Here is a 21,871-nt window from a genome sequence, read left to right as displayed (position 1 = left end):
CTTCCAAGTAACGTAAGCTAATCTGAAATAATTAATGTTTTATTTTTTTTTTGCTTACTTATCAGACGCTACGTTTCGCGGTGTTGGCCTCCTGAAGTCCAACACCTCTAAACCTGCCTCTAAACCGCTCACGGTCGAGCGACATCACTCTTTCGCAGTTTGAGCCTAGTACGCCTCCTATGTCAATGTGGAGGACCTAAAGGAACTTTACGGACTGGGTCGTCCGGTTCTATTCAAATGACATGACGAGTCCAACGGAAAAAAAATCTAAAATTCTCTGAAATTTGCTGTTCGATAGTAATTTCATCGTACAGCTCATTGAGCTTGTCATTATAGCGACTCCTCCATTGTCCTTCCACACAAACGGGACCATAAATCGTTCTGATCATCATCCTTTCGAACATGGATAAAAGGGTCCATGTTTGAGAAGTGTATGTGAATAATTTCCGAAGTTGTATTTCCAGGAAGTTCAGCAGCGCCTTTAAAATGTTCTGAGCTCGTTCCAGTCATGGTACTACACGAGTGGTTTCGAGATTTGCTTCGAGAGGTGCATTGTAGTTTCTTTCACCAGGAAGCTTAATCCCCTAAATTGAACGTACACCATAAACGACACTGCCCTCGACAGGACTACAGTAGACACTGCGCTTTACTTGGCCTGGAGTCGCAGAAACTGCGAAATTGTAACGGGCTAAGACTTTCCGTCACAGGACTACTTTTGACACCTCTGCTCCGGTCCTCGTCATGTGCCGTGAATTCAATTGTGAATTCAAAATTGTATTGTGCGTGAAGTGTGGCCGATTAATTGTTAAATGTAAAACTAAAGGTTGAAAAAAGCCTCAAGAGGGCCTCATATGATGCGTTGAATTCAAATAATAAATAACAAATACCTATGATCAGAAGCAAGTGTTCTGTGTGAAAAAGTTTCCTCAGATTGTAGAAAGACCGGTTGGCAGTCAGTATGCTAACATATATTATAACATCAATGTTGAATGGTTGAAAGTTTAATTAAAAAAGGCAAATTTTCACATTGCGTACAATTCCCTACACAATTTCCTTACTTTTAATCTAATAATTAATTGTGATAATATTGACGTATTAAGCGATAAATGAAGAGGATCGGTAAAAAAACATCGTAGTTTTTCTATTTTGTTTGATACATATGTACAGGATGTTCTACCCATCTTAAATTTTCACGGCTGTCCAGAATACTTCTTGTCTACGTCATTTTGCTGCCCTTTTCCTTACAGTTGAAACCACGATACTTCTATTAGATTACTGAAGGTCTTGATTTTTCTTATGATTGTGTTTCTTATGACAAGTTTTCCCAATGGTATTTTATAAGCGGAAATGTCGATATGATAATTCATCTAAAATCCAAATTAATAATATACTTGCCCATTATTATAATTATAAAGAATTACTACAGACATATCCAAATAAGGAAATGGTACACTTGTAACTCACTCGTCTATTATCTATAACATAACCATTTTCGTGATGATTAAACTATACTTAAACTGCCAAAATCGTTTCTACACTTATCACGCAACATGTAAGTATAGCGCAAATACGCAAAATGCAAACAATCTTTGTTCGAAGTTTGTTTATTAAAATCTATCCTTTTCCGAGATGGCATCCAACAAAACGTTAAATAAACGAACCCACACCGAGCCACAGGAATATCCTTTCCCTGCCATATTCTCAAGTGGTTTATGTGACAGCGAATAAATGAACCGTATTTATCATTCATTCATACCCATCAACCCGCACCACTGTGGGAATGTCCGTGGGAGATAAAAAAAAAACTTTTCCAACTTTCACATGCATATTAAAATAGCCTTCAAAATTGTGGTACAGAATGTGAAAGGAACGGTCGAAATGATCCAGTGAAAAAGAAAGAGGAAATAAAAACATCAAACACCGACATAAGGGCCTGTCACAATAAAGTAAAGCAATTCGTAACTATTGTTTTGTATTCCCACTTGAGACGGTTCCTGCGGGCAATGTTTCGAATTTTTCGCATTCTTTTTATGGAATCTATTTTTATCAATGATGTTTCTTTCGTTTCGATTGTTTTATTTCCCTGTTTTTCCTGTCTCCTTCTGCTAAATAATATTCACTTTAATATGATTATTGTTGAAACTAATGATACGATTTAAAAACAATCATCGATGAAATGTTGCCAAGCCCTGTCAAAGGTGTGAACCAGCAGCGGTAGATGCAAAGATCGAACTCTCATTTATCAATACCCAGCAAAGTGGAGGTGGAATTGAAAAGGGCAAGGTAAGGAACTGGCAGAGTGTTGACACATTTCTCTGGGGCACAATTTTGATTCGGGAACGAAGCAAGGACATTCCTTGAATGAATCCACTTGCTGCTTCGAAATGTTTGAACAGGGTATGAAAATCGGACAAAGAGGCGATCGAACTTTGCTGAGTGTCAGTTCTTCCACTCACCCACCAGTCCACCATTTTCTATGTTTGCGTATGTGTGTGTGTGTATGTGTGCGTAAGAATTTGAAAAATGATTCTTTCAATACGAACCGATTGGGGAATCGTAAAACCCCACCACTGCTGGCTAAAGATACTTCAACTTCCTGGATCTAAACAAAAAATGGGAAGAAAAATCCAGCCTTCCGGAATGTAACAACTATCCCGTTAGGGAGTATGTTGAACTTCTGAAAAGTAGCAGCACGATACTGTAAGAGATTTACGTATCCAGGTGAGAAAGGTTCATGAAGTTTTCTTCGTTGCTGTCGCCAGTACGCCATGTACGTTGTCAAACGGAAGATGACGGTTACAGAAGTTTCACCGCATAACTCGATTTCACTGTCGACATGTGTCGATGTAATAGAGTGGTTACGTTCTGTGTGATCATTGCGTGTAATAGTTTTATGATGGGGGAGAAAAAAAAGTGCATTCAGGAAATTTATTTGTATTTATTGAGGAAATTCAAGGTGCTTCTTTTTCTTCAATTCTTCTACTGAAAATTGTTTATACAAGTTTGTGCGTAAAACCACAAAGAATGGGATTTGAAGGATGAAGCATTCTTTAGATAAAGGGTGAAAGGTAAACTATGGAGATATGTGTATTATTATATTGTATATACAAGATATTTTAATTTTAAAATATATTTATTTATTTTTGTAACATGAGAGTATCTTTACAAATTTTAATAAAGTTGCAAACTTATTTGGATCAATGATGAGTAGTTTTGATGTTCAAAGTTCCGGAATAAATTATCTACAATAGTTCAATAAAAGTATGGGTCACAATTTATGCAAAAACAAAATCTTCAATGAATAAGGTTCCGAACTCACGTGAATTTTAATTGATCGTACATCAATTTGTTGGCCACTTTATACACGAAGAGGCTGAACGCGAATGTAAGTATACTGAATAACATAACTTGAAGTGGAAAATTTTCTTCTTCAATGTCATCATCATAGAAGATTTCATCCTGCATGTCATCCATCATAGAAGATGCGCCTGATCTACAGTGAACCCAAAAAGTATTCGTCTACCTGAATGTTTGACACAAAAAGGCGAATTGTGGACGTTATAGACATGGGACATTAAAATGATCGATGGGGTTTGATAGCAGGTCAAACAATTAGTACCTTTTTCACAAAATGTGGCCATAAAATATTAAAATAATAATAATAATAGAACCAAAACTAAGAATTTCATTTGTTACATGCACAAAAAGTATTCGTCTAGTTGGGTTTTGGAGTAACTAAGTGGCAACACGCCGTTCCTTTTGGGGCATACTTTGATGGTTTTCCGTTGCTATGGGACAAATGACAAATCTTCTCGTTTTATTAGAGTTTTAATTGCATCCAGAGCAAGAAGGAAGTCGCCATGGGTCGTAAAAGCAAAGAAACTAGTTGTGCTGAGAGAAGTCTTATCATACGCCTCCATAACCAGTGCAAATCATCTTACGAGATTGCAAGACTTGTAGGTAAACCGCGTTCCACCATACAGTCTATAATTGATCGATTTGGAATAACAAAATCAGTGGAAAACCAACACCGAAGCGGGCGTCCACGATCTTTAACCGAACAAGATGAACGATTTGTGTTACGACAAATTAAGAAAAACCCTAAAACTAGTGCACCTGTGCTCGCTAGTGAGTTGGCACAAAGGGGAACAACGGTATGTCCCAGTACGATTCGCAATACTTGTAAAAAGTATGGTTACAATGGACGAGTTGCTAGAAAGAAGTTTTGGGTGAATAAAATCAATCGCCAAAAACGTTTAGAATTTGCCAAAGAGTATCGAAATAAGAATGAGGACTTCTGGAATGACGTCATATTTTCAGACGAAAGTAAATTTAATATTTTTGGATCAGATGGTCGGCGTATGGTATGGCGAAAAAAGAATACAGAAATGAATCCAAATAATCTGATACCAACAGTGAAACACGGTGGAGGTTCTGTCATGGTGTGGGGATGTACATATGAACGCAAAAGGAGTGGGGAAATTGCATTTCATTGAAGGCAAAATGGATCACAGAATGTACATTCAAATTTTAAAAGAAAACTTGGGATCAAGTGCCGAGAAATTTGGATTACAAAATTCCTACGTCTTTCAACAAGACAATGATCCGAAACACACGGCTGAAAATACAAAGCTATGGTTGCTTTATAATACTCCCAAGCAACTTAAAACACCCCCCCCAGAGTCCTGATATGAATCCCATTGAACATCTATGGAAGGTACTGGACGATGCGATCAGAAAACGGCAAATTAGTAACAAAGAAGACCTGAAAATAGCATTGAAAGAAGAATGGGATAAAATTCCATCTTCCGTAACAGAAAACCTAGTCAAATCGATGCCACGAAGGCTCTATGCAGTTATTAAATCAAAAGGAAACCCAACCAAGTACTAATTTGCCCCCTGCTTAAATAAACAATGCGTCAAAACCCAAGTAGACGAATACTTTTTGTGCATGTGACAAATGAAATTCTTAGTTTTGGTTCTATTATTATTATTATTTTAATATTTTATGGCCATATTTTGTGAAAAAGGTACTAATTGTTTGACCTGCTATCAAACCCCATCGATCATTTTAATGTCCCATGCCTATAACGTCCACAATTCGCCTTTTTGTGTCAAACATTCAGGTAGACGAATACTTTTTGGGTTCACTGTATCTAAGTTGAAGTCATTGCTTCGGGATCCACTTATGGGTGCATTCGATTCCACACTTTTGCTCTCTTTCGGACGGCTGTTCTTTTCCGATTTCTCGATATATTCCCGCAGCACTTCCAGCAACCTTCCACGGGTTTGTTCCGTTACGGGAAGATTTGGCCCACCGTAAATAAGAATGCGTTTTCGAATTTCTTCATTGGACAGTTCGTCTAGAACGTCGGACACTGCATGGCGTCTATCGGACATCTTGGTATGCTGGTACTGTTGATCCACACGATGCTTTTATTTCAGTTTTATTCAGATACCTACCTATTTTGTTTAAATTGACTAAATTTCCAATTGACGAATGAATGTGTTTTAGATTTTGCAATGCCACTGTGATTGCTAGCTATGCTCTCAATGACTTGTATTTCATAGCCTGCTGAAGTTATTTAATTTAGTTTGCTATGTGATTATTAACAATTTCCGAAAAACTCAGTGGGGAAGTTTCAAATTTGGAAAAGCGAACAGAAAAGAAACAAACATTATGGAATCTTTGCCGCATTGAATACAACTGAATGCAGATCAACAGAGCGAATGTAATTTAGAGACCCTACGGGGCATTCGGCTTTCATCCACATGTCATACATGAGGTCGCACTGTTGCACGCCATTTCGTTTTAGCCGGTGTATCTTTCCTTGATGTTGATATTGCATTTCGCAAAACAGTAGGCCACGTGCCGGTTAGATGTTTGCGTTACCATGCTGGGCAGAAATGACCGATGGATGGTGATTAATTTTCTACTATCCATATCGGGTAGGTTGATCTCTGTCAACCGATATCCATATGCTCCGATTCCACCGAGACCGGTGGAGGTATGTCATGCTAGAAGCAGCGTAACCTACCGGCCATTTTGTCCCCGGGGGCTGTACGTGTTCTTCATTTGCACATACAAGGTAATCCTCATTATCTCGCCGTCTTAGCCGTTTATCATGAAAATGAATGTGACAAATATTCCATTTATTGAGCCGATCCGCTTCATCCGAATGCGCGGTGTCTTGTGCTATGTTTGACCTCAAAGGCACAGCGTGCATACCGAACGATGTATGCGCATATTTAGAGGCAATTGGAGCTAGTTGGTTGAGTCTGTTGAGAAATCGATCGTTATGACACAGCCAAGTAACTCTACTCTTGCGTTATGAATCGGTGATCAAACCAGAAGCAATAGTAGAATAATTGTTGAAAGCTGCATTAATTAGAATATTGTGTAGAAATAGATACTGCTTTTAAAAACCAATTATTGGAAATGGAGTAATAGTAAAGTGTAAAAGTAGAAAAACTGTATTTTAAAAATTATAATGTAGACAATAATTATATTGTTATGTAGACAAATGTATTCTCTGAACTATGTGAGATAGTTGTATACTAGTTGTTAAGGATGTTTTAAAATATGTCAATAAATTATTATCCAACACTTTTCTTTTTCCTTTTAGTAAATTAATTTATTGGAAAATTTTTATTTTTTTAGCAACTCCTTTAACCCATTGAAAATATAATGTTACTGTTTATTATTGTGAAACTGTTAGTGATTTTCTTGTACTCCATTTCTAACAGAGTGTAAAACTTGTTTTTTTTTTCAGCTACTTTTCCACAAGTGCTTCCGGTCTCTCTGTCTCTGTATTCCTTTCATTTCGAGTAGGGAACGTTTTGGTTGTGGACTACTCTTTTGAAAACCACAGCTCAAGTGAGATGCCTTTGAATGGCACGTCCCTAAAGACGGCTTCAGCAAACATATTTTGCGTTTGACAGGTTAAGGGTGTAAGAGCTTTGCTTTGAAAATGGTCGTTCCACTTTTCACCTTTAATGAATGTGATGAATAGTGGATGTGCTCACTTGCAAGCTGTTCATTCTAGAATTGCACCTATGGGAATGGGTTTGGTGAATAGGAACCTGGCTGAATAGCGGCTGAATGATGCTGCAGGGCCCGTTTAACCGTGAAACAGACGTTTATTTATGACGGTGTGACATTAATGCTGGTACAATACTGTAAAGGGAGTTGACATAAGGAGGAGGTGGACATAAGAAGGTGGGATGTAGGTGGCGGTGCTAAACAAATCCGCATGTCAGACAAATGGGATGAAAAACATGTTCTAAATTTCTTTAGATCAATGCACACGAAGTGTCATTCGAAGCTGAATTTCTGTTATGAAATCTCTTCTCCGTACCATTTTATTAAGAGTTTTTGCCTGGACTGACCTGATAGAACAAATAAAAAATTTGCAGTTTTGCTGTGATAAAATTCTCTTTAAATTAAGTAATAGTAAAAGTTCCTCTGATTACGAATTACTAATATTTTGTCTTGCTAACATTTTTGGATGGGTACTTATGGGACTCGGTGTATTTTATTCATAGGATTAATTGTTACGTTTTTATTACTGATTTAATATTAGGAGATTAAGCTATTATTGCTTTGGTTAGATTATCTATTCTTTCAAAAACGTTTTGAAAGAGAAACACCATCTATTAGTATCTTTTAGCTTTATTTCAAGCTGGAGTTCTTAATTTTCCTCTACTGATTTCCCTGATTTCAATAATATAAATCAAAATTTAAAAGATGCCATCCTCAGTTTTGGCCAATTTTTCTGTATTATTTATTGTCACTTTTTAAAATAAAACAAGGACACACTTTTGAAAATTCACTCTTCGCTTGAAATTGTGTGTTAGGAAATTAAATTCATCTCGATGTACGATGTAATTGAGGCGGAGTGGATTCAATTCGTCACCGAAAGCATGAGCAAACACATGGGCTGGCATACATACACGTGAAAGCTTCTATAGCGTCTTCCGATGGCTGCCTAAGGATGGTACCGTTGCGCCATAGCGTAATAGGACGGTTCGGTGGCAGAAGTCACGCTAACATTTGCTGAGCTGTAATTAAAAAATATGTTAATGGATACTTGAGCGAGTCGTGAGTCGAGTGCAATTCGGCGAGATCAAAGATACGGCAAAAAGCACAGCAACGGTGGCACACAACTTGGGTTGGTATATTAGGCTGATGGATTACCCGCACTGGATAGCAGACAGAATGGCAGCTTCAAAATGCACGGGAAGCCGCGATGTCGACTAACAGGATGAGGATGTGTGTGTATGTGTGTGTGTGTTCGTTGCGTTGTCGGCTGATCCTCGTGTAAGATGACTTAAGTGAGCACGTACGGTGGCATCAGTTCACAATCTGCAGTACACTCTTTACCAGTCTCTACTTCGCGTGTCACATGTGTAGCTTGCGCCCGTGTGTGCGTGTGTGTATGCGTATTCGGTATATTCTCGCGTTAAAACTCTACGGGAAGCTTCCATCCCTGAAGTCACATTACGGTGCGTTGCCGTATTTTTTGCGTTACATTCACTTTCTTTTAAACATTTTCCACCCTTCTCGCCTGATATGGATCGGAGGAGACCTTTGGCTGAAGCGCACCTTACGCTGCGTTTAGCGTGTGATGTCAACTTTGCGGGGTGAAAAATGAACGTGACTGAGGATGAAAAATGGTAGCCCATTTGGGTCGGGGCGATGTAAAGAGGCGTTAATGAATGATAGTCGCACACAGTTCTACCCTCAGGTCGTTCAGTCTTTTTTTTTTGTTGCCGCTTCTCGTGTCGAGAAGAATAATTGACTGTAGACGGTGTGCGATTGTCGAACACCTTTCGTGCTGTTGGTAAAGTTTTCGGGTAAGGCAAAGCTGTTCCGCCGCAATGGCAATTGATTCAACGAGGAATTGAAATTGAAATATTATGCTTTACGGCGAAAAAAACCAGGTAAAGAAATTTTAGTGATTTATTTACAATTAATTACAAAGAAAATTAACAAATAATTTATTTACGTTGTAGCTTGCATTATCGATATCAGTTTGTAATTTTTAACTAATGAAATTTTAATGTACTTTCCTTTGAATTTGAGGTGGCAAAGCTGAGGCAACAAATTTTAGAAAAATTATGAGATAAATATCAGTGTAACGTTATCGAAGTCTCTAGAACTTTACATAATTGGTATTATGATTAACGAAGAATTAACTTTTAAACTTTATCAAGACAACGTTATTAACCACGGTAACAAACCATTGGGCGTACTATTTAAATGGGCTAAGGAATTTAATTTCCCACATTGCTGGAAAGGTGTCTAATCCACTGATCAATCGTAACATGTATGTACACAGCTTTATCTATTAATAAACTTGAGACGATTCACACGAAACGCTATCAGCGAGATTAATTAGCCAGATGCTCAATCGCTGCTGCTTCCACCCTACTGCCAACGTTGTCTGCTTCCAGATCTAAAATCTGGAGCAGTAAGACGACGTTGGGTTCAGGTTTACTTCAAACACTACTACAGGTTTATTAATACAATCGATTGATGATCCGGCTCTAGTTAATAAGCTTTAACACCTTGTGCGGCATTAATCCTCCTTAGTTTGATTACAGAATGAGTTTGTCCTGGTTCGAGGATATTCTTACGTAAAGGAATTTAAAATAACCGTTTGAATGTTAGTATCCGTATGAATAGCATTTGGTAATTTTAACGAGATGTTTTTAGTTTTTTTTAAATTAAATTCAAAGAATTTTTAGTTGATTTTCTGTTCTTTTTCTCATGAAGTGATCATGGAAGAGGAATTTTTTTTATGCAACGTTGGATATGTCATATATATCGTACATTGTTTCACATTTGTTAACTATTTCATAATCAATAATTGCAAATACAGGTATTCCCCGATATACGCTATCAATGCGGATCGGAGGCAATCGCGTATCTCGAATATAAGCGTATATCGAATTCTTGGTTTGCTGATAGATTTCATTGTATATCACCATCTCTTTGCGGATATTCTAACTTACATTACTGAACACTTCTTTATCTTCGTCCATTGGTTCTATTTTTGATAATGTTCTTTCCATATAACTGTTAAGTTGTTGTTACTGCTAGATAGAAAATCGTTACGACAGGCTATAAAGATTTTTTTTTGAATTTGCTTCTTTGTTAATGAATTTACATGTCACTTTCGAAATAATCGCGTATAGCGAAATCGTGTATATTGAGTATGGCGTATATCGGGGAACACCAGTACATCCGAAACATAATTATTTTAAAAGAATCTTTAAAAAATCGAACTCAACGTTGTATTTACAAAATAATCGTACAGTATCTGTCTTTCTTTTTCGAGCACTTGATTTTCGGGAAATTTTTTCACTTCGCGCACTTGTCATCAGTTTCATGCGTTTCATCAGTTTCAATAGCGTTTCATGCTATAAAAATGCATCAGAACATGTTTGCTTCCATTTCCCGTAAACCGAGGCCAATAAAAGATAGAAAATGTAAAAAAGACAAATTAGTATTTCGCGAAACGGCTGACGAACCAAATGAAATGTTATTGCTGCTGTGAATATAAAATTATGGTATTCAAAATAATTAAGCTTGCAAATTCTGGAGAATTCCACTGGAGAATGTTACTCAACCAACGGAAATTTTAACAAATGCATGGAGTGGAAAAATTCCTTCTGTTTTTTTTGTCGCTGTTTTGTTAATTGGAATGTCCTATACATGTCACTTGAATAGAATAAAACTAAAATAGAACAAAATATCTTTCCCAATTTTTTCTATTATTCTGATCATAACTCTATGTAGGCAGATTAAAAGGCAAAGAATAATTTAGTTCTTGGCAGAAAAGGCGTGTTACTTTAACAAACGGAAGCTTATATCTAATCCATCCATCTTGGTATGCTGCTAAATCCTTCCAAAATCTTAACCACGTTGTTATGAGTGATGAATAAAAACACAAACGAACACAAACGAACAACGCCAAGCCTCTATTGAGCCAATTGCAAAATGAGTAAAACACATGCCGACAATCATGCGAAAACCCATCGTAATCAAAGTAATTGAATTGGTGCAGTCGCGACGTGTCGTGAAAAGTGATTTAAATGAAACCATTCACTACCAAATCCTGGAGAAAATGGCACGATCATTCCGTGAGCATGAAGCACAAAGCACCAACGGTGGAGAATGAGAAACTAAGGCAAACTGTGCGGTTGCGTTCTCAAAAGGCTCAGCTGCACAGCACGGCACATTGTTTGTACAACGGATTCTTTTTGATTTTGCTGCACGAACTGCCGCAACTAAAGGCCCTGATGCACCCGGATGCAGTTCCGTTGCAAGACGCATAAGCGGTAAGCATTCCACACTGCCTGGCATCGTCCAAACGGGGGAAATGGGGAAGGATGAAGGACCACATTTATACACATACATACACAAGCACACACAGCCAGTCACATGGTGGAGAAAAGCAATTAGTCTGGAGCCGTTGAGTGTGAGCAAGAATGCACCGTATCCCTCATCAGAGATTGAGCATGCAGGCACGCTGGTCAACAACCGTGAGTGTAGTTGAAGTATAAAAAGAAAAAAAATAAAAGGCACAAAAGAAGTGTGCTGCATGCGAACGCCACTTTCATTAAGTGCATTTTTAAAAAGAACGTGGCCCAAACGGTGGAATCTTTTCCCTCAATTGAACAGGGCGCCATGTTGGAGGTGGAAGAATTTATTTGTCGTTTGCTAGATTAACCACAGCGAATAGGTAAGACAGATAAAAGGAAGGAGAAAAAACACGCTTTTCCGAAGAAAATCAATTGTAACACTTGCAACATTACTATATTCATCGTTATTGTTTTCCTTGCGATGATTGGGTTAATCCATTTTACCAGCAATTCAAAATTTTGTACACCGTTTGCATTAAATTCTTATAATAAATGACAAACTGAACCGATTTAATCTGGGTCAGTAAACTTTAAAAATGGCCTCTGGTGAAAATATCAATAAAAGCATAATTATAGCAGAAAATGTCGTTAGATGCATATTTGTTTTTTTTTATAAAAAACGCTACTGCGAACATAACCAAGTCAAGTTGGATAATGACGTCCCATTATCCGGGCAACGAACGCTGTGTTAATGTTATTTACAAATTATCTAGCTCCCTCGAGCATGACAAAAAATGGTTGGTATTCTTCATTAATTGGCTGTAAAAATCAATGATGCCATCAAGGTGAATGGGAAATGTATAGGGAGTTGTGAAAAGAAGCGTTTCAATAGTTCATCATTAATTAACGGTTGCATTTTTTTCTTTTGTAAATGTTTTCTGTGCAATTTCCCATCATCACAAACATACCTAGAAGTTGTGCAGGTCAGGTTGAAAGTTTGCCTTTAATGTTATAAAACCTATCTTAAAGATGTTCACTTAAGGTAGTAAAAAATATTTCTATTAATCGCACGAGCAACCGACCAATATTGTAATATGGCGGATTAGCAAAGAAAAAAATATCAATAATGTTTTCTTCGTTGAGTTGAACAGAAAAAGACCAATTGAAAGTTGCAAATTGAGCCAAAATATGTCAGTGGAATATTTTCAATTTCGCATGACAACAGAATATCTTTGCCAATCTCGTTCTCCAAACCACGAGCAGGGGGAAGGGTTGGGGGCTCACCAAGAAAAAAGAGGTTTCATCCTTTCCATGTTGCAATGGCTTCCTCAAACAGAAGTTGGAATAGTATGCAAAACAACACTCAAATTGCCCGTTCATGGAAGGGCTTCTCTTGGTGTACGGGGAGGATATATATATTTTTTTCCCTTACTACCCATCTCCAATTTCCTAGTACCTGTGCAAAAGTTTTTCAAAGGCAAAACTCGTGTCGAATCAGCTCCAAAGGGAAGCAAGTTTCCTATGATACCGCTGCGATGAAAAGTTGAAAGTGCAAAAGATAGCTCGTCGTTTGACAACTGTACGCGTTTGATAGGACACAGCTGCTGTACCGGTGCGGGTGGAATCGTGCTGCGAGTTTGGTGCACTTCGAGAAGTAATTTCAACGCCCCAAAATGGCTGATTCGGAGGTTTTGTCAGGTTGAACTCATAAAGCTTGAACTTGCCCAACTTTTGCTTGAAATGTAATGTGGAAAACTTGACAGCAAAAAAAAAAAAAACACTCCACAAACCAGTAGTTTGTTTGTTTGACGTTTCGAATGTCTGTTTCAATGATATTTCTTTTAGTTTTCCAACACAAGCAGTATTAACTGCTAACTAGGCTTTTACAAATGAAATTGGTTGAGCTTTATGAAGAGCCTTCTGGTGGGGTAAAATTATATGTTAATCGTTAAAATAAAATGGAAATCAGGTTTAGTAAGCAACCAATTATTGCGATCAAAATATGTGAAACAAGAAAACTTACCCGGCATAATATTCTCTTCATCGAAATGTCACAAACATACTAATGAACGGTAGAGCAGTGTTACCGCATTCAACGAATAACAGCTCAAGGTGAGACTATACCGCTGTCGGCATACCGCCACTACATGCAATAAGAGCACCTTTTCACATAATTTTATTGTGTGGTTTGTGTTTGTGCAACTATAAGAATCATACGGAAACAGCACTTGGAGCATGGTTTCTTTCTTTTGCTGCCCGGTTTTTTTTCTTTCTTTCTGTCCGTTGCCGTTTTCTAGTAAATTCAAAGCGTCACCCGTTCGGAATGAGCAATTTTGTACGTGAAAGTTGTTGCCTATCGTCGCTGCTAGTCGTAGTAGTGTTCGTAGTAGTAGTAGTAGTACTACTAGTAGTAGACATCTATACAATAGCTACACGAACCTGGTGCTAGGTGTTGTTCGGTGTGTAGTGCTACGGTCGTCGTGTTAATGTTATGCTTGATATTTTATGAGCTTTCTGCTGATTAAAGCGATATTTTCTTATTAGATGCTTGTGCACGTGTATGGTTTGTGGAATCAGGTTTGGGCGAAGAGTGTAAGAACAAAAAATGGAGTCGCGATCTGTACTGTTGCTAGCGTAGCGATAAAACCAAATGCAACCTTTTTCCTTCCGTTAATTTGCATTCAACCATACCGTCTTGGAAGATGTTATTGTGCTAAAATATCACCAGGTGTTTAATGTTGCCAGTTGCGTTTAATGTAATGAATTATTAATGTAGTGCAGAAATTCTTGTTGAACTTGTAACGATTGTTATGAGGTTGGAACGAGTTGCAGGATGATAGTTTTTTTTTATTCCTACAAAATTTTTAAATAAATTTCTTTTCAAGTTCTATGCTTCGTTGGTATTGTGTGGTTAGTGAAAATTAACAAACCGTATGAAAATAATGAACCATTTTCATTGCTCTTCTTGTTAAGTATATAAAACAACATCCATTGTACTTGTATCCCCAGCAGTGGTTTGTTTGTATTTTTAATAATTCATATCCCTTCATGCCTTTAAACGCAGCAAAATATTAATGAGCAGTTGTAGCACGCGTTACACTTTAACATGGTTCACTTAAACAAGAAAAATAAAAAATAAATAAAAAATGCATACCTTCCAAACAACCGGTTTGTAAAAGGAGATGTGAAATGGTCCATAAAACTGTTTGCTTTTACTTTTTACCATTATTGATTTTATTGGCTTTGCGTTTTACACCATGGTCGATTTGATATTGTTTTATTGAGCCCCTACGTTATTGCGATTGAGGGGTTTTATGGGTCGTTATGCTTGAACAAAACAACAGTGTTTGCATGTGTGTGAGATGAAGGATTTTTTTTTACACTAACTGTATATGCCATTTTACATGAAATCCATGATCCAATTTGAATAAAAGCCTTCTTAAACGAAGGTAACTGACACCGCTAGAAGTATATTTCAAAAAAAGAAACATATACTAATTTTTTTCAATGGTGTTTGGATTTATATGTTGTTCGTAAAATGCAGAATTACCTGTTAAAAAATATGTAGAAATGTTAAAATTACTTAAAAATATTTGATCTCAAAAAATGTGTATTCTTCTATTCACAACAATTCGATTACTTTTACTTTAATACGTTGTTTAAATGCACGTTTGGCGCAATATCTGCTGCGGTCTTTTATTTTTATGCCATTCATCTATCAATCCACCATTGAAATGTGAATACAAAAGAGAGTCCAAATTAATTAAATCATCCAATCATTGTTTTGTACATGATCTGTTTTACTTCCCACAGCACATTATTACAATTACATTATCATTTAATAACTTTCATTATCAAACCTAAATTCTTGGGACGGTGGTTGAAGGTGGGTGGAGTTTGGTTGGTGTTGTTGGCTCGGTGGTGGGTGTTTCTAGCCTATTGTTATTTTAAATGATGAAACTGGTCGCTTTCTGAGGATTTTGCCCCAAAAAACGGGCAGTTTAATAATTCTAAATAACAAGAGAGCATTCTACTAAGAACTAATATTAACTTCCGCGCGATAGCTTACCCGGTTGGCAAAGTGAGTGCTTTTTTTTGGCTTGGGGTAATATTGAGGAAACCCGTGTTCAAATGAGAAACCGTTGATTTAATGTGTAAGCCGAAAGCATTTGTTCAAGCTCAATTTTTTGTGGAAAACTGCTTCCTTTTGTACACATCGATAAAAATGGTGCCCAGGTGTTGTGTTTTGTATATGAAATAGTGATCACTGTTCTTGTTGATCTTGTGCCGTAAAATCATTAAGCGCAAATCAGCTCGTGAAATTATTTTAATCGTTAATAGTGTAGCATATTTTATACTTGTTCGTTATCTAATTTCGAGATGTGTTTTTATCGGAAGATCACGAAGAAATTCAAGAAACGAATGAGTCGAACAATACTATCGATCATCTATTCTATAACTGGTATTTTTCATGCATGGATTAAAAATCCTGAATTTTATAGTATTTTATTATATGTCACGTTACACAGATTTGACCGTCTCCTCTTCCAGTGTTACGTAACAGTTGAATGATTCCTTATGACATTTAGAAACAAAAGCCCGAGGAGTTGCATAAAGTCTTTTTAAATTAAAAACAAAGTATTTATTAATTTAAGGAACAAATATATATTTTTTTTTGTATAACAGATACATTGTTCCGAAAAATAATAAATGTTTTCATCATAGTGTAAAGCTCAATCAAACGCCTGATTTTTCATTAATTTTTTTTTTGTACTTTACAAAACACTTTTTTTTAGAATAAATGCAGCATAGGTTGATAATTTTATTGATCACGAGAATTATAAATATTCCATATTACACAAGAATCTTCGATCCGGTAAACGGTCAAACTTTTATAGAATTGTTGTTCATGAATTGTTGAAGTCCCTTTTGTGGTCAAGAAAATGTACAAATCAAGAGCTTTGACCTATACTATCTCTTGAACTCCGTAGTTTACTGCATAGCTGCTATGTTATTCAATATGTTTTCATGGTAATGATGTGAACACACATCACAGTGTACTCATCAGCTTGTTTCCCCTGAGACAGACGTACTCGCCATGGACAAGAGCAAACGATGAGCAAGATCAGATTCAGAAACAGAGCGTGTTATATCGTTGCTATGGTTGACGACAGAGACGTCATTAATTAGGCCAGTTTGATGCGTATCAGTAAGTACCTGCTTACGGAGGGTGTGTAATTCTTGAACAGGGTATGATAGCTACGTTTAGCCATATGGACAGGTGTAAGTGAATGTATCTTGTAGCTTCAATCTTAGCTCATACGTAGTGCACGATGCGAAGTAGACGATATGTGTTTTTCGCATCGTCATTGATTGGTAGGATCGTATCGTACAATCAATAAAGACAATGACCGTGCAGGAACTGAGCTTCAAAGCTTCGTAGAACATCGAGATAGTTATGGTTGGAGCCAGGAGAGTATTATTGATTGATAATTAAGAAAACAAAAATAAGTTGTTTTTTTTGCAACTCCGTTACTAGTACTCGGGCGTGAAAATGGTAATACAAGGTGTACCACATAGTGATAAACTATATTTGTTTTTTTTTATAGTAATTCCAAAACCAAGATCACCATATTTGTTTTTAAAACATCTGTATAGTATTTTTTTGTCCATCACAACTCATTGAAATAATATGAGGTACTAGCTTTTGTATGGATATAATAAACTGCTGTAAGATCTTTTGTCACGAAGACAACAAATTTCGGTTCATCAATGTTTAGCTCTCATGGCATGGTAAAATTTCATATAAGTGTATTGATGGCCTTACAAACTGTAATCCGTTAAAGAATTAACACTACTTAATAGGCCGTGTTACATGTAATGTTCCGCGATTTGGTGATATTGAAGTTTGTGATGTATCCCTGTGCAAAGACCCGCAGGAAAAGTTTTACGAAAATATATCCACTAAACTTAAACAATTCAAGCCCAACATTTTTACCAGAAACTCTAAAAAAATCGAAAAAATTGCTGACTGATCGGAAAATGTATGGCTTCCGAAGGTGGCCGTATGGATTGTATCATTTTGCAAATACTGACCAAAACTATTCCAAAGGCTATTTTTTAAATAAAAAAATCATGCCAATTGGTTTCCAAGTACTTAGAAAATATCGGATACAAATTTGTGGCACACCCTGTACATGAAGTCTCTAATACAACGATACATACACATACCTACATAGGCAGGTAAAATAGATTGTTAACGTTTTGGCATGTTTGGCCTTTCCATCGAAACCAAGGATAATGTGTCCGAAAGGGCAACATCACTACTTGGGCCTGGACAAAGCAATCGGTAATTAGAAAAGTTTGAACTAGTGCCCGGTTACCTAACAGAGAAAAGAACACGTTACATGTTAAACGGACTGTTTCAGGTAGAGATTTTCCCTGGGCAGATATTGATTACACCTTACAGACGTAACGTATTACATCGGCTGATCTGTATTAATAATTTCCTTGAAGAAATATTCGTTAAAATTGTTACAGTAACTAGCATAAAAAGATAAATGCGTATTGTCAGTGTTGATTATTAACGTTTAACCGTGGAAATAGACGTAGAGAGACATTTCGCGCGCGACATTTCTCAAAAGTAGCTCAATTCTGCAAACAAAGCAAATCGCTCGGCGAGACATTTCTGTGGCTACTTCGATGGAATATTTCTATGTGTTTCTATGGAAATGACGTTTCGATGCTGTTTTTTATATATGGACTTTTCATCGCATTTCATCGAATATTGACGAGAAATGTCGCGCGAGAAATGTCGCTCTAGGTCTATTTGCACGGTAAGTTGTTTACATGTTACCAAGAATCTCTGTAAAGGAATCTGGAGGAATCACACAATATTTGATAGAATGAATTCATAGTTCTCGTTTAGATGAGAGAGTACAGGTTATAGAGATGAAAGAGATATTTACCTTGAAAAAATCCAATTTATTGCGCATTATAAGTTCAAACAATGCAATACAATAATAGTCTGTTACTCGGATTTTCGGAGTATTGAAATAGAGTCGACAGGTTGATGCTATAGCAGCACTAGTGTTTCTAATTGCAGTACATGTACAGCATTCCATTGCAGGAGCAAATCCTATTACACAGAACGTTCTTTTCATATTGCAGATTGCAGCTTTCAGAATTTTAATTCTGTGGCTGAAGTTCGAACGAACTAATGCATTTCGAGTGAAAAGGTTTTTTGAAGTATTAAGGCTTATTAAACAATGCCGATTGATCGAACAAAATATAATTCAAAGCAAAGGATTTCGTACAAAATAATCGTCAAATGAATTTTATCGGTTGTGTAATATTCATTTAGGTTTAGAAATACATAAATGGAGAAAACTAATATAGAACTTATGAGTTATCTATATTTTGGCACTAATTCCGTATCGTAATTTCAGTTATTGCATTGCATTATTGCTGAGAAACTACCGTAACATAATAACTACATAAATGCAGTGTTTTAAAGATAAAATTTACGATCATCTTTTTACCACGAACAAGGAAATGCTTCTCGAGGGTTGTTTTATTCGTAAGTTAGTCAACTGATACTACCCTTTAATGGGCCGAGCATAAACCGTACTGTTTTGACGAATGGTTGATTACACTAAGTTATGGGTTTCGGGGAATATCATAAATATAAACCAACACTGCTTCGAAACCGTTTTATGGTATCCTAATCGTTTAAGGGACACTTAAGCATCTTATTGGCCGACTATCAACCCATTTGTAAAAGTAGAGTTGATGTTACCAACATAATCACTTTACATCATGCTTAAAATTACATAAATGAGTGAAAAGTTTTGCAAGCTAACCTTCATTAATTCGAAACGATATGGTTTTACGTAATTCTCTTCCATTTGTTAATAGTAAATTTCTTTCTTCAGTTTGTGGTTTTGATGCTTAGTAACATCGAAGAATGTTGATTAGGACAGCGTGATTGTTTTTATACAAAGATCAATTTATTACATGAATAAAGAATCAACTCGATTTATGTTATCCCTCTGTAAAGATGGCTAAACGAGTAACTGATGTAAATTATTTTCAATCAATAAAATGTTATAAGAAAAACCCATCTTCCACCAGTCATTAGCTTTTCCAACGGTGGGAAAGTCAGAAAAATCGTTAGTTCCATTTCCTGCGAGGCAAAAAAAACGCTAGCCAAAAATGTAATTAAATGTAAATCATCATGAAACGCAGAAGCGACGCAAATAAGTAATCATGGGAAAATGGAAGAATCTCATTCACAGCACAGTAGGTGTTCCGAAATGAAACGTGACGCAAAAACTGTTAATGATATCAATCTGACGGTACGGTGTTTAAGGTTTGATCCGTCCCTGGTAGGTCGACACGCTGACGTACCTGCGAAGCATTAATTACGATTTAGTTTCTACTTCTGCACCAATTTTGGCCGTTATATCGTCGCGCACCAAAACGGCGTGTATGTAAATTGTTTGCAGTGTAGTTGATGTGTACTAACTCATACCAAATCGTGGTGCGTTTTGATTAAAATTAGTGCAAACATTTGGATAGCGCATTAGCGCGATTTCGTTCCGTGCTTCATTCAACTACACAATAATTCCCACGTTTGTTCTTGATGCACCCGGATCGAACTTTACAAAGGGCTTTACAAGTGAGCAAATAGACTGCGGGCGATGTTTGTACGTAACAACCACGCAGTAAACCCGATGCAGCATGAACCATTGGCGTGTCAAGTCTTGATAAAAGCGCTTAAAATCAGCCCTCGGCAAACGATAAAATGATTGTAGCTTCCCTATCCAAAAGGCACGTACCGCTCGACGACTTACGATTTACATCACTGCAGAGTTTGTTTCCTGCGCTGTTGCCACATCCGCCTTAAGCACCGCTCTGGCGGATATTTACGTTGAAGCACCACGCCAAGCATCAAGCCCGGTTCCAGCAGAACCTTTCAATGGCCCCGGTGTTGCGATACGGATCAGCACTTCTGCACACATCCTAGCGTCAGGAAAGCGATGGCGTGTGATGTCAACAGTGCGCGAGAAAAATGAACGTGACCGGGGATGAAAAATGGCAACACATTTGAGTTATGACGATGTAGGAGTGAACGTTAATGAATGGAGTCAGGATGAAGCAGTGCTCTTAACGCATCCATTAGCCCTCAGGGCTTACCGAGCACCAGGTTGCCGACTGTCAACCGGTTTTCGGCCGGTTTGACGCGCTTGCAAATGAAAACTTTGGAAATGACGAGTACGAGATTTCAACTGACATTAACGTTACGTTCGCACCAAGCCATGTACATGGTACGTTAAATAATTCCGTGAGCTATCAGCATTACTCAGCTTCAGAGTATAGTGGCAAAGAAACGAGCCAGTAACATCCATCGCTGCAAACACACTTTGCAATGTAATGTTTTTTTTGTACATAGTTGGAAATTATTTTACTTTCATATGTGTTAATACCCAGAAGGCCAGTTACAATACAGTTAAAAGTGATTAAAGGAGTGTGAACATTAATTTCCTCTATTGTAAATTGGAAACAGGAAAATTGTTGAATGCCAGGAATTTATTCTTTAACGTCATACTTTACGCTTGCATACCACGAGGTGCAAACATACCTATCGCACATGGCACGTGTTTGAAAAGCATGTGTTAGAAATGTAATGTGAACAATACCGTGATTAGGAATAAATATAGCTGTGAAGCAGCTATTTATATATAACGCGATTACAATGAAACATCACAGAAGCAGTGCTCCGAACTTTAAACATTCTCTCATTGGATCGCGTCTCACTGATCCAATTAACTTAAAAAACCAGCAGCATTCTCAAGAAATCTGTAGTTAACTAAGGTTATGTATGCTGACGGAATCACTCCGGGCTGCTTTCTTGTTGAGCTTTATTGTTTCGCTACATTGTACGTTTTCAGTTCTTCACTTTAGCCAAATCTGCGACGAGTTGTATTACAACCACACCACAAACCTCTGCTCGAGTTCTGGCAGCAGCACGAACCTATTTATCAGAAATCAGAACAACCACATTCCAAGGCAGTGCTATCGAGAACGACTTTGTCTCACCTGCCGGAAATTGATTAATTATCTGCTCAAGGCATCTTCGGGGCAACCGTTCCATCCCAATGAGTGCTGGTGCGATAAATTATCCTCAATCTTTACGTTCAGTTCGCTGATGTTCTCTGTTCATCGGTTAAAATACCGAGGTAAAGTAAGGGCAGGGACCGGGAAACATCATTGTTGAGGCGCCGGGGTTGCCTCAAGAGGGGGAGGAGGAATTTGGTTTCCCTTTGGAGCAGGAAGAGAAACACCTTTTCTAACTTTAACTAGGAACTTTATTTCACCTTATTGACCGTTTGCCGGGTCGATTTAGAACTGTTACAGGGTCGGTTTGGAACTGAACTGTAGCCGGTTCGATATGGAACTGTAGCAGGTTTGATTTGGAACTGTAGTTGACCGTTTGCCG

General features: G+C 37.3%; 1 protein-coding gene across 1 annotated transcript; it reads right to left on the bottom strand.

The window, feature by feature from the left end:
* Positions 1 to 3,114: 3,114 nt before the first annotated feature.
* On the bottom strand, positions 3,115 to 5,783 carry LOC125768939 (uncharacterized). Its single transcript, XM_049437281.1, has 3 exons — positions 5,156 to 5,783; positions 3,320 to 3,496; positions 3,115 to 3,242 (listed from the first exon to the last, which is right to left on the bottom strand). Exons 1-3 carry the CDS (start codon positions 5,398 to 5,400, stop codon positions 3,239 to 3,241), a joined length of 426 nt encoding a protein of 141 aa, XP_049293238.1. The 5' UTR covers positions 5,401 to 5,783; the 3' UTR covers positions 3,115 to 3,238.
* Positions 5,784 to 21,871: the final 16,088 nt, after the last annotated feature.

Source organism: Anopheles funestus, chromosome 3RL (genome assembly GCF_943734845.2).
Source record: "Anopheles funestus chromosome 3RL, idAnoFuneDA-416_04, whole genome shotgun sequence".
Taxonomy (NCBI): Eukaryota; Metazoa; Arthropoda; class Insecta; order Diptera; family Culicidae; genus Anopheles; species Anopheles funestus.
Note: the sequence above shows the minus strand (reverse complement) of the source record. Positions and strands in the feature narration are given on the sequence as shown.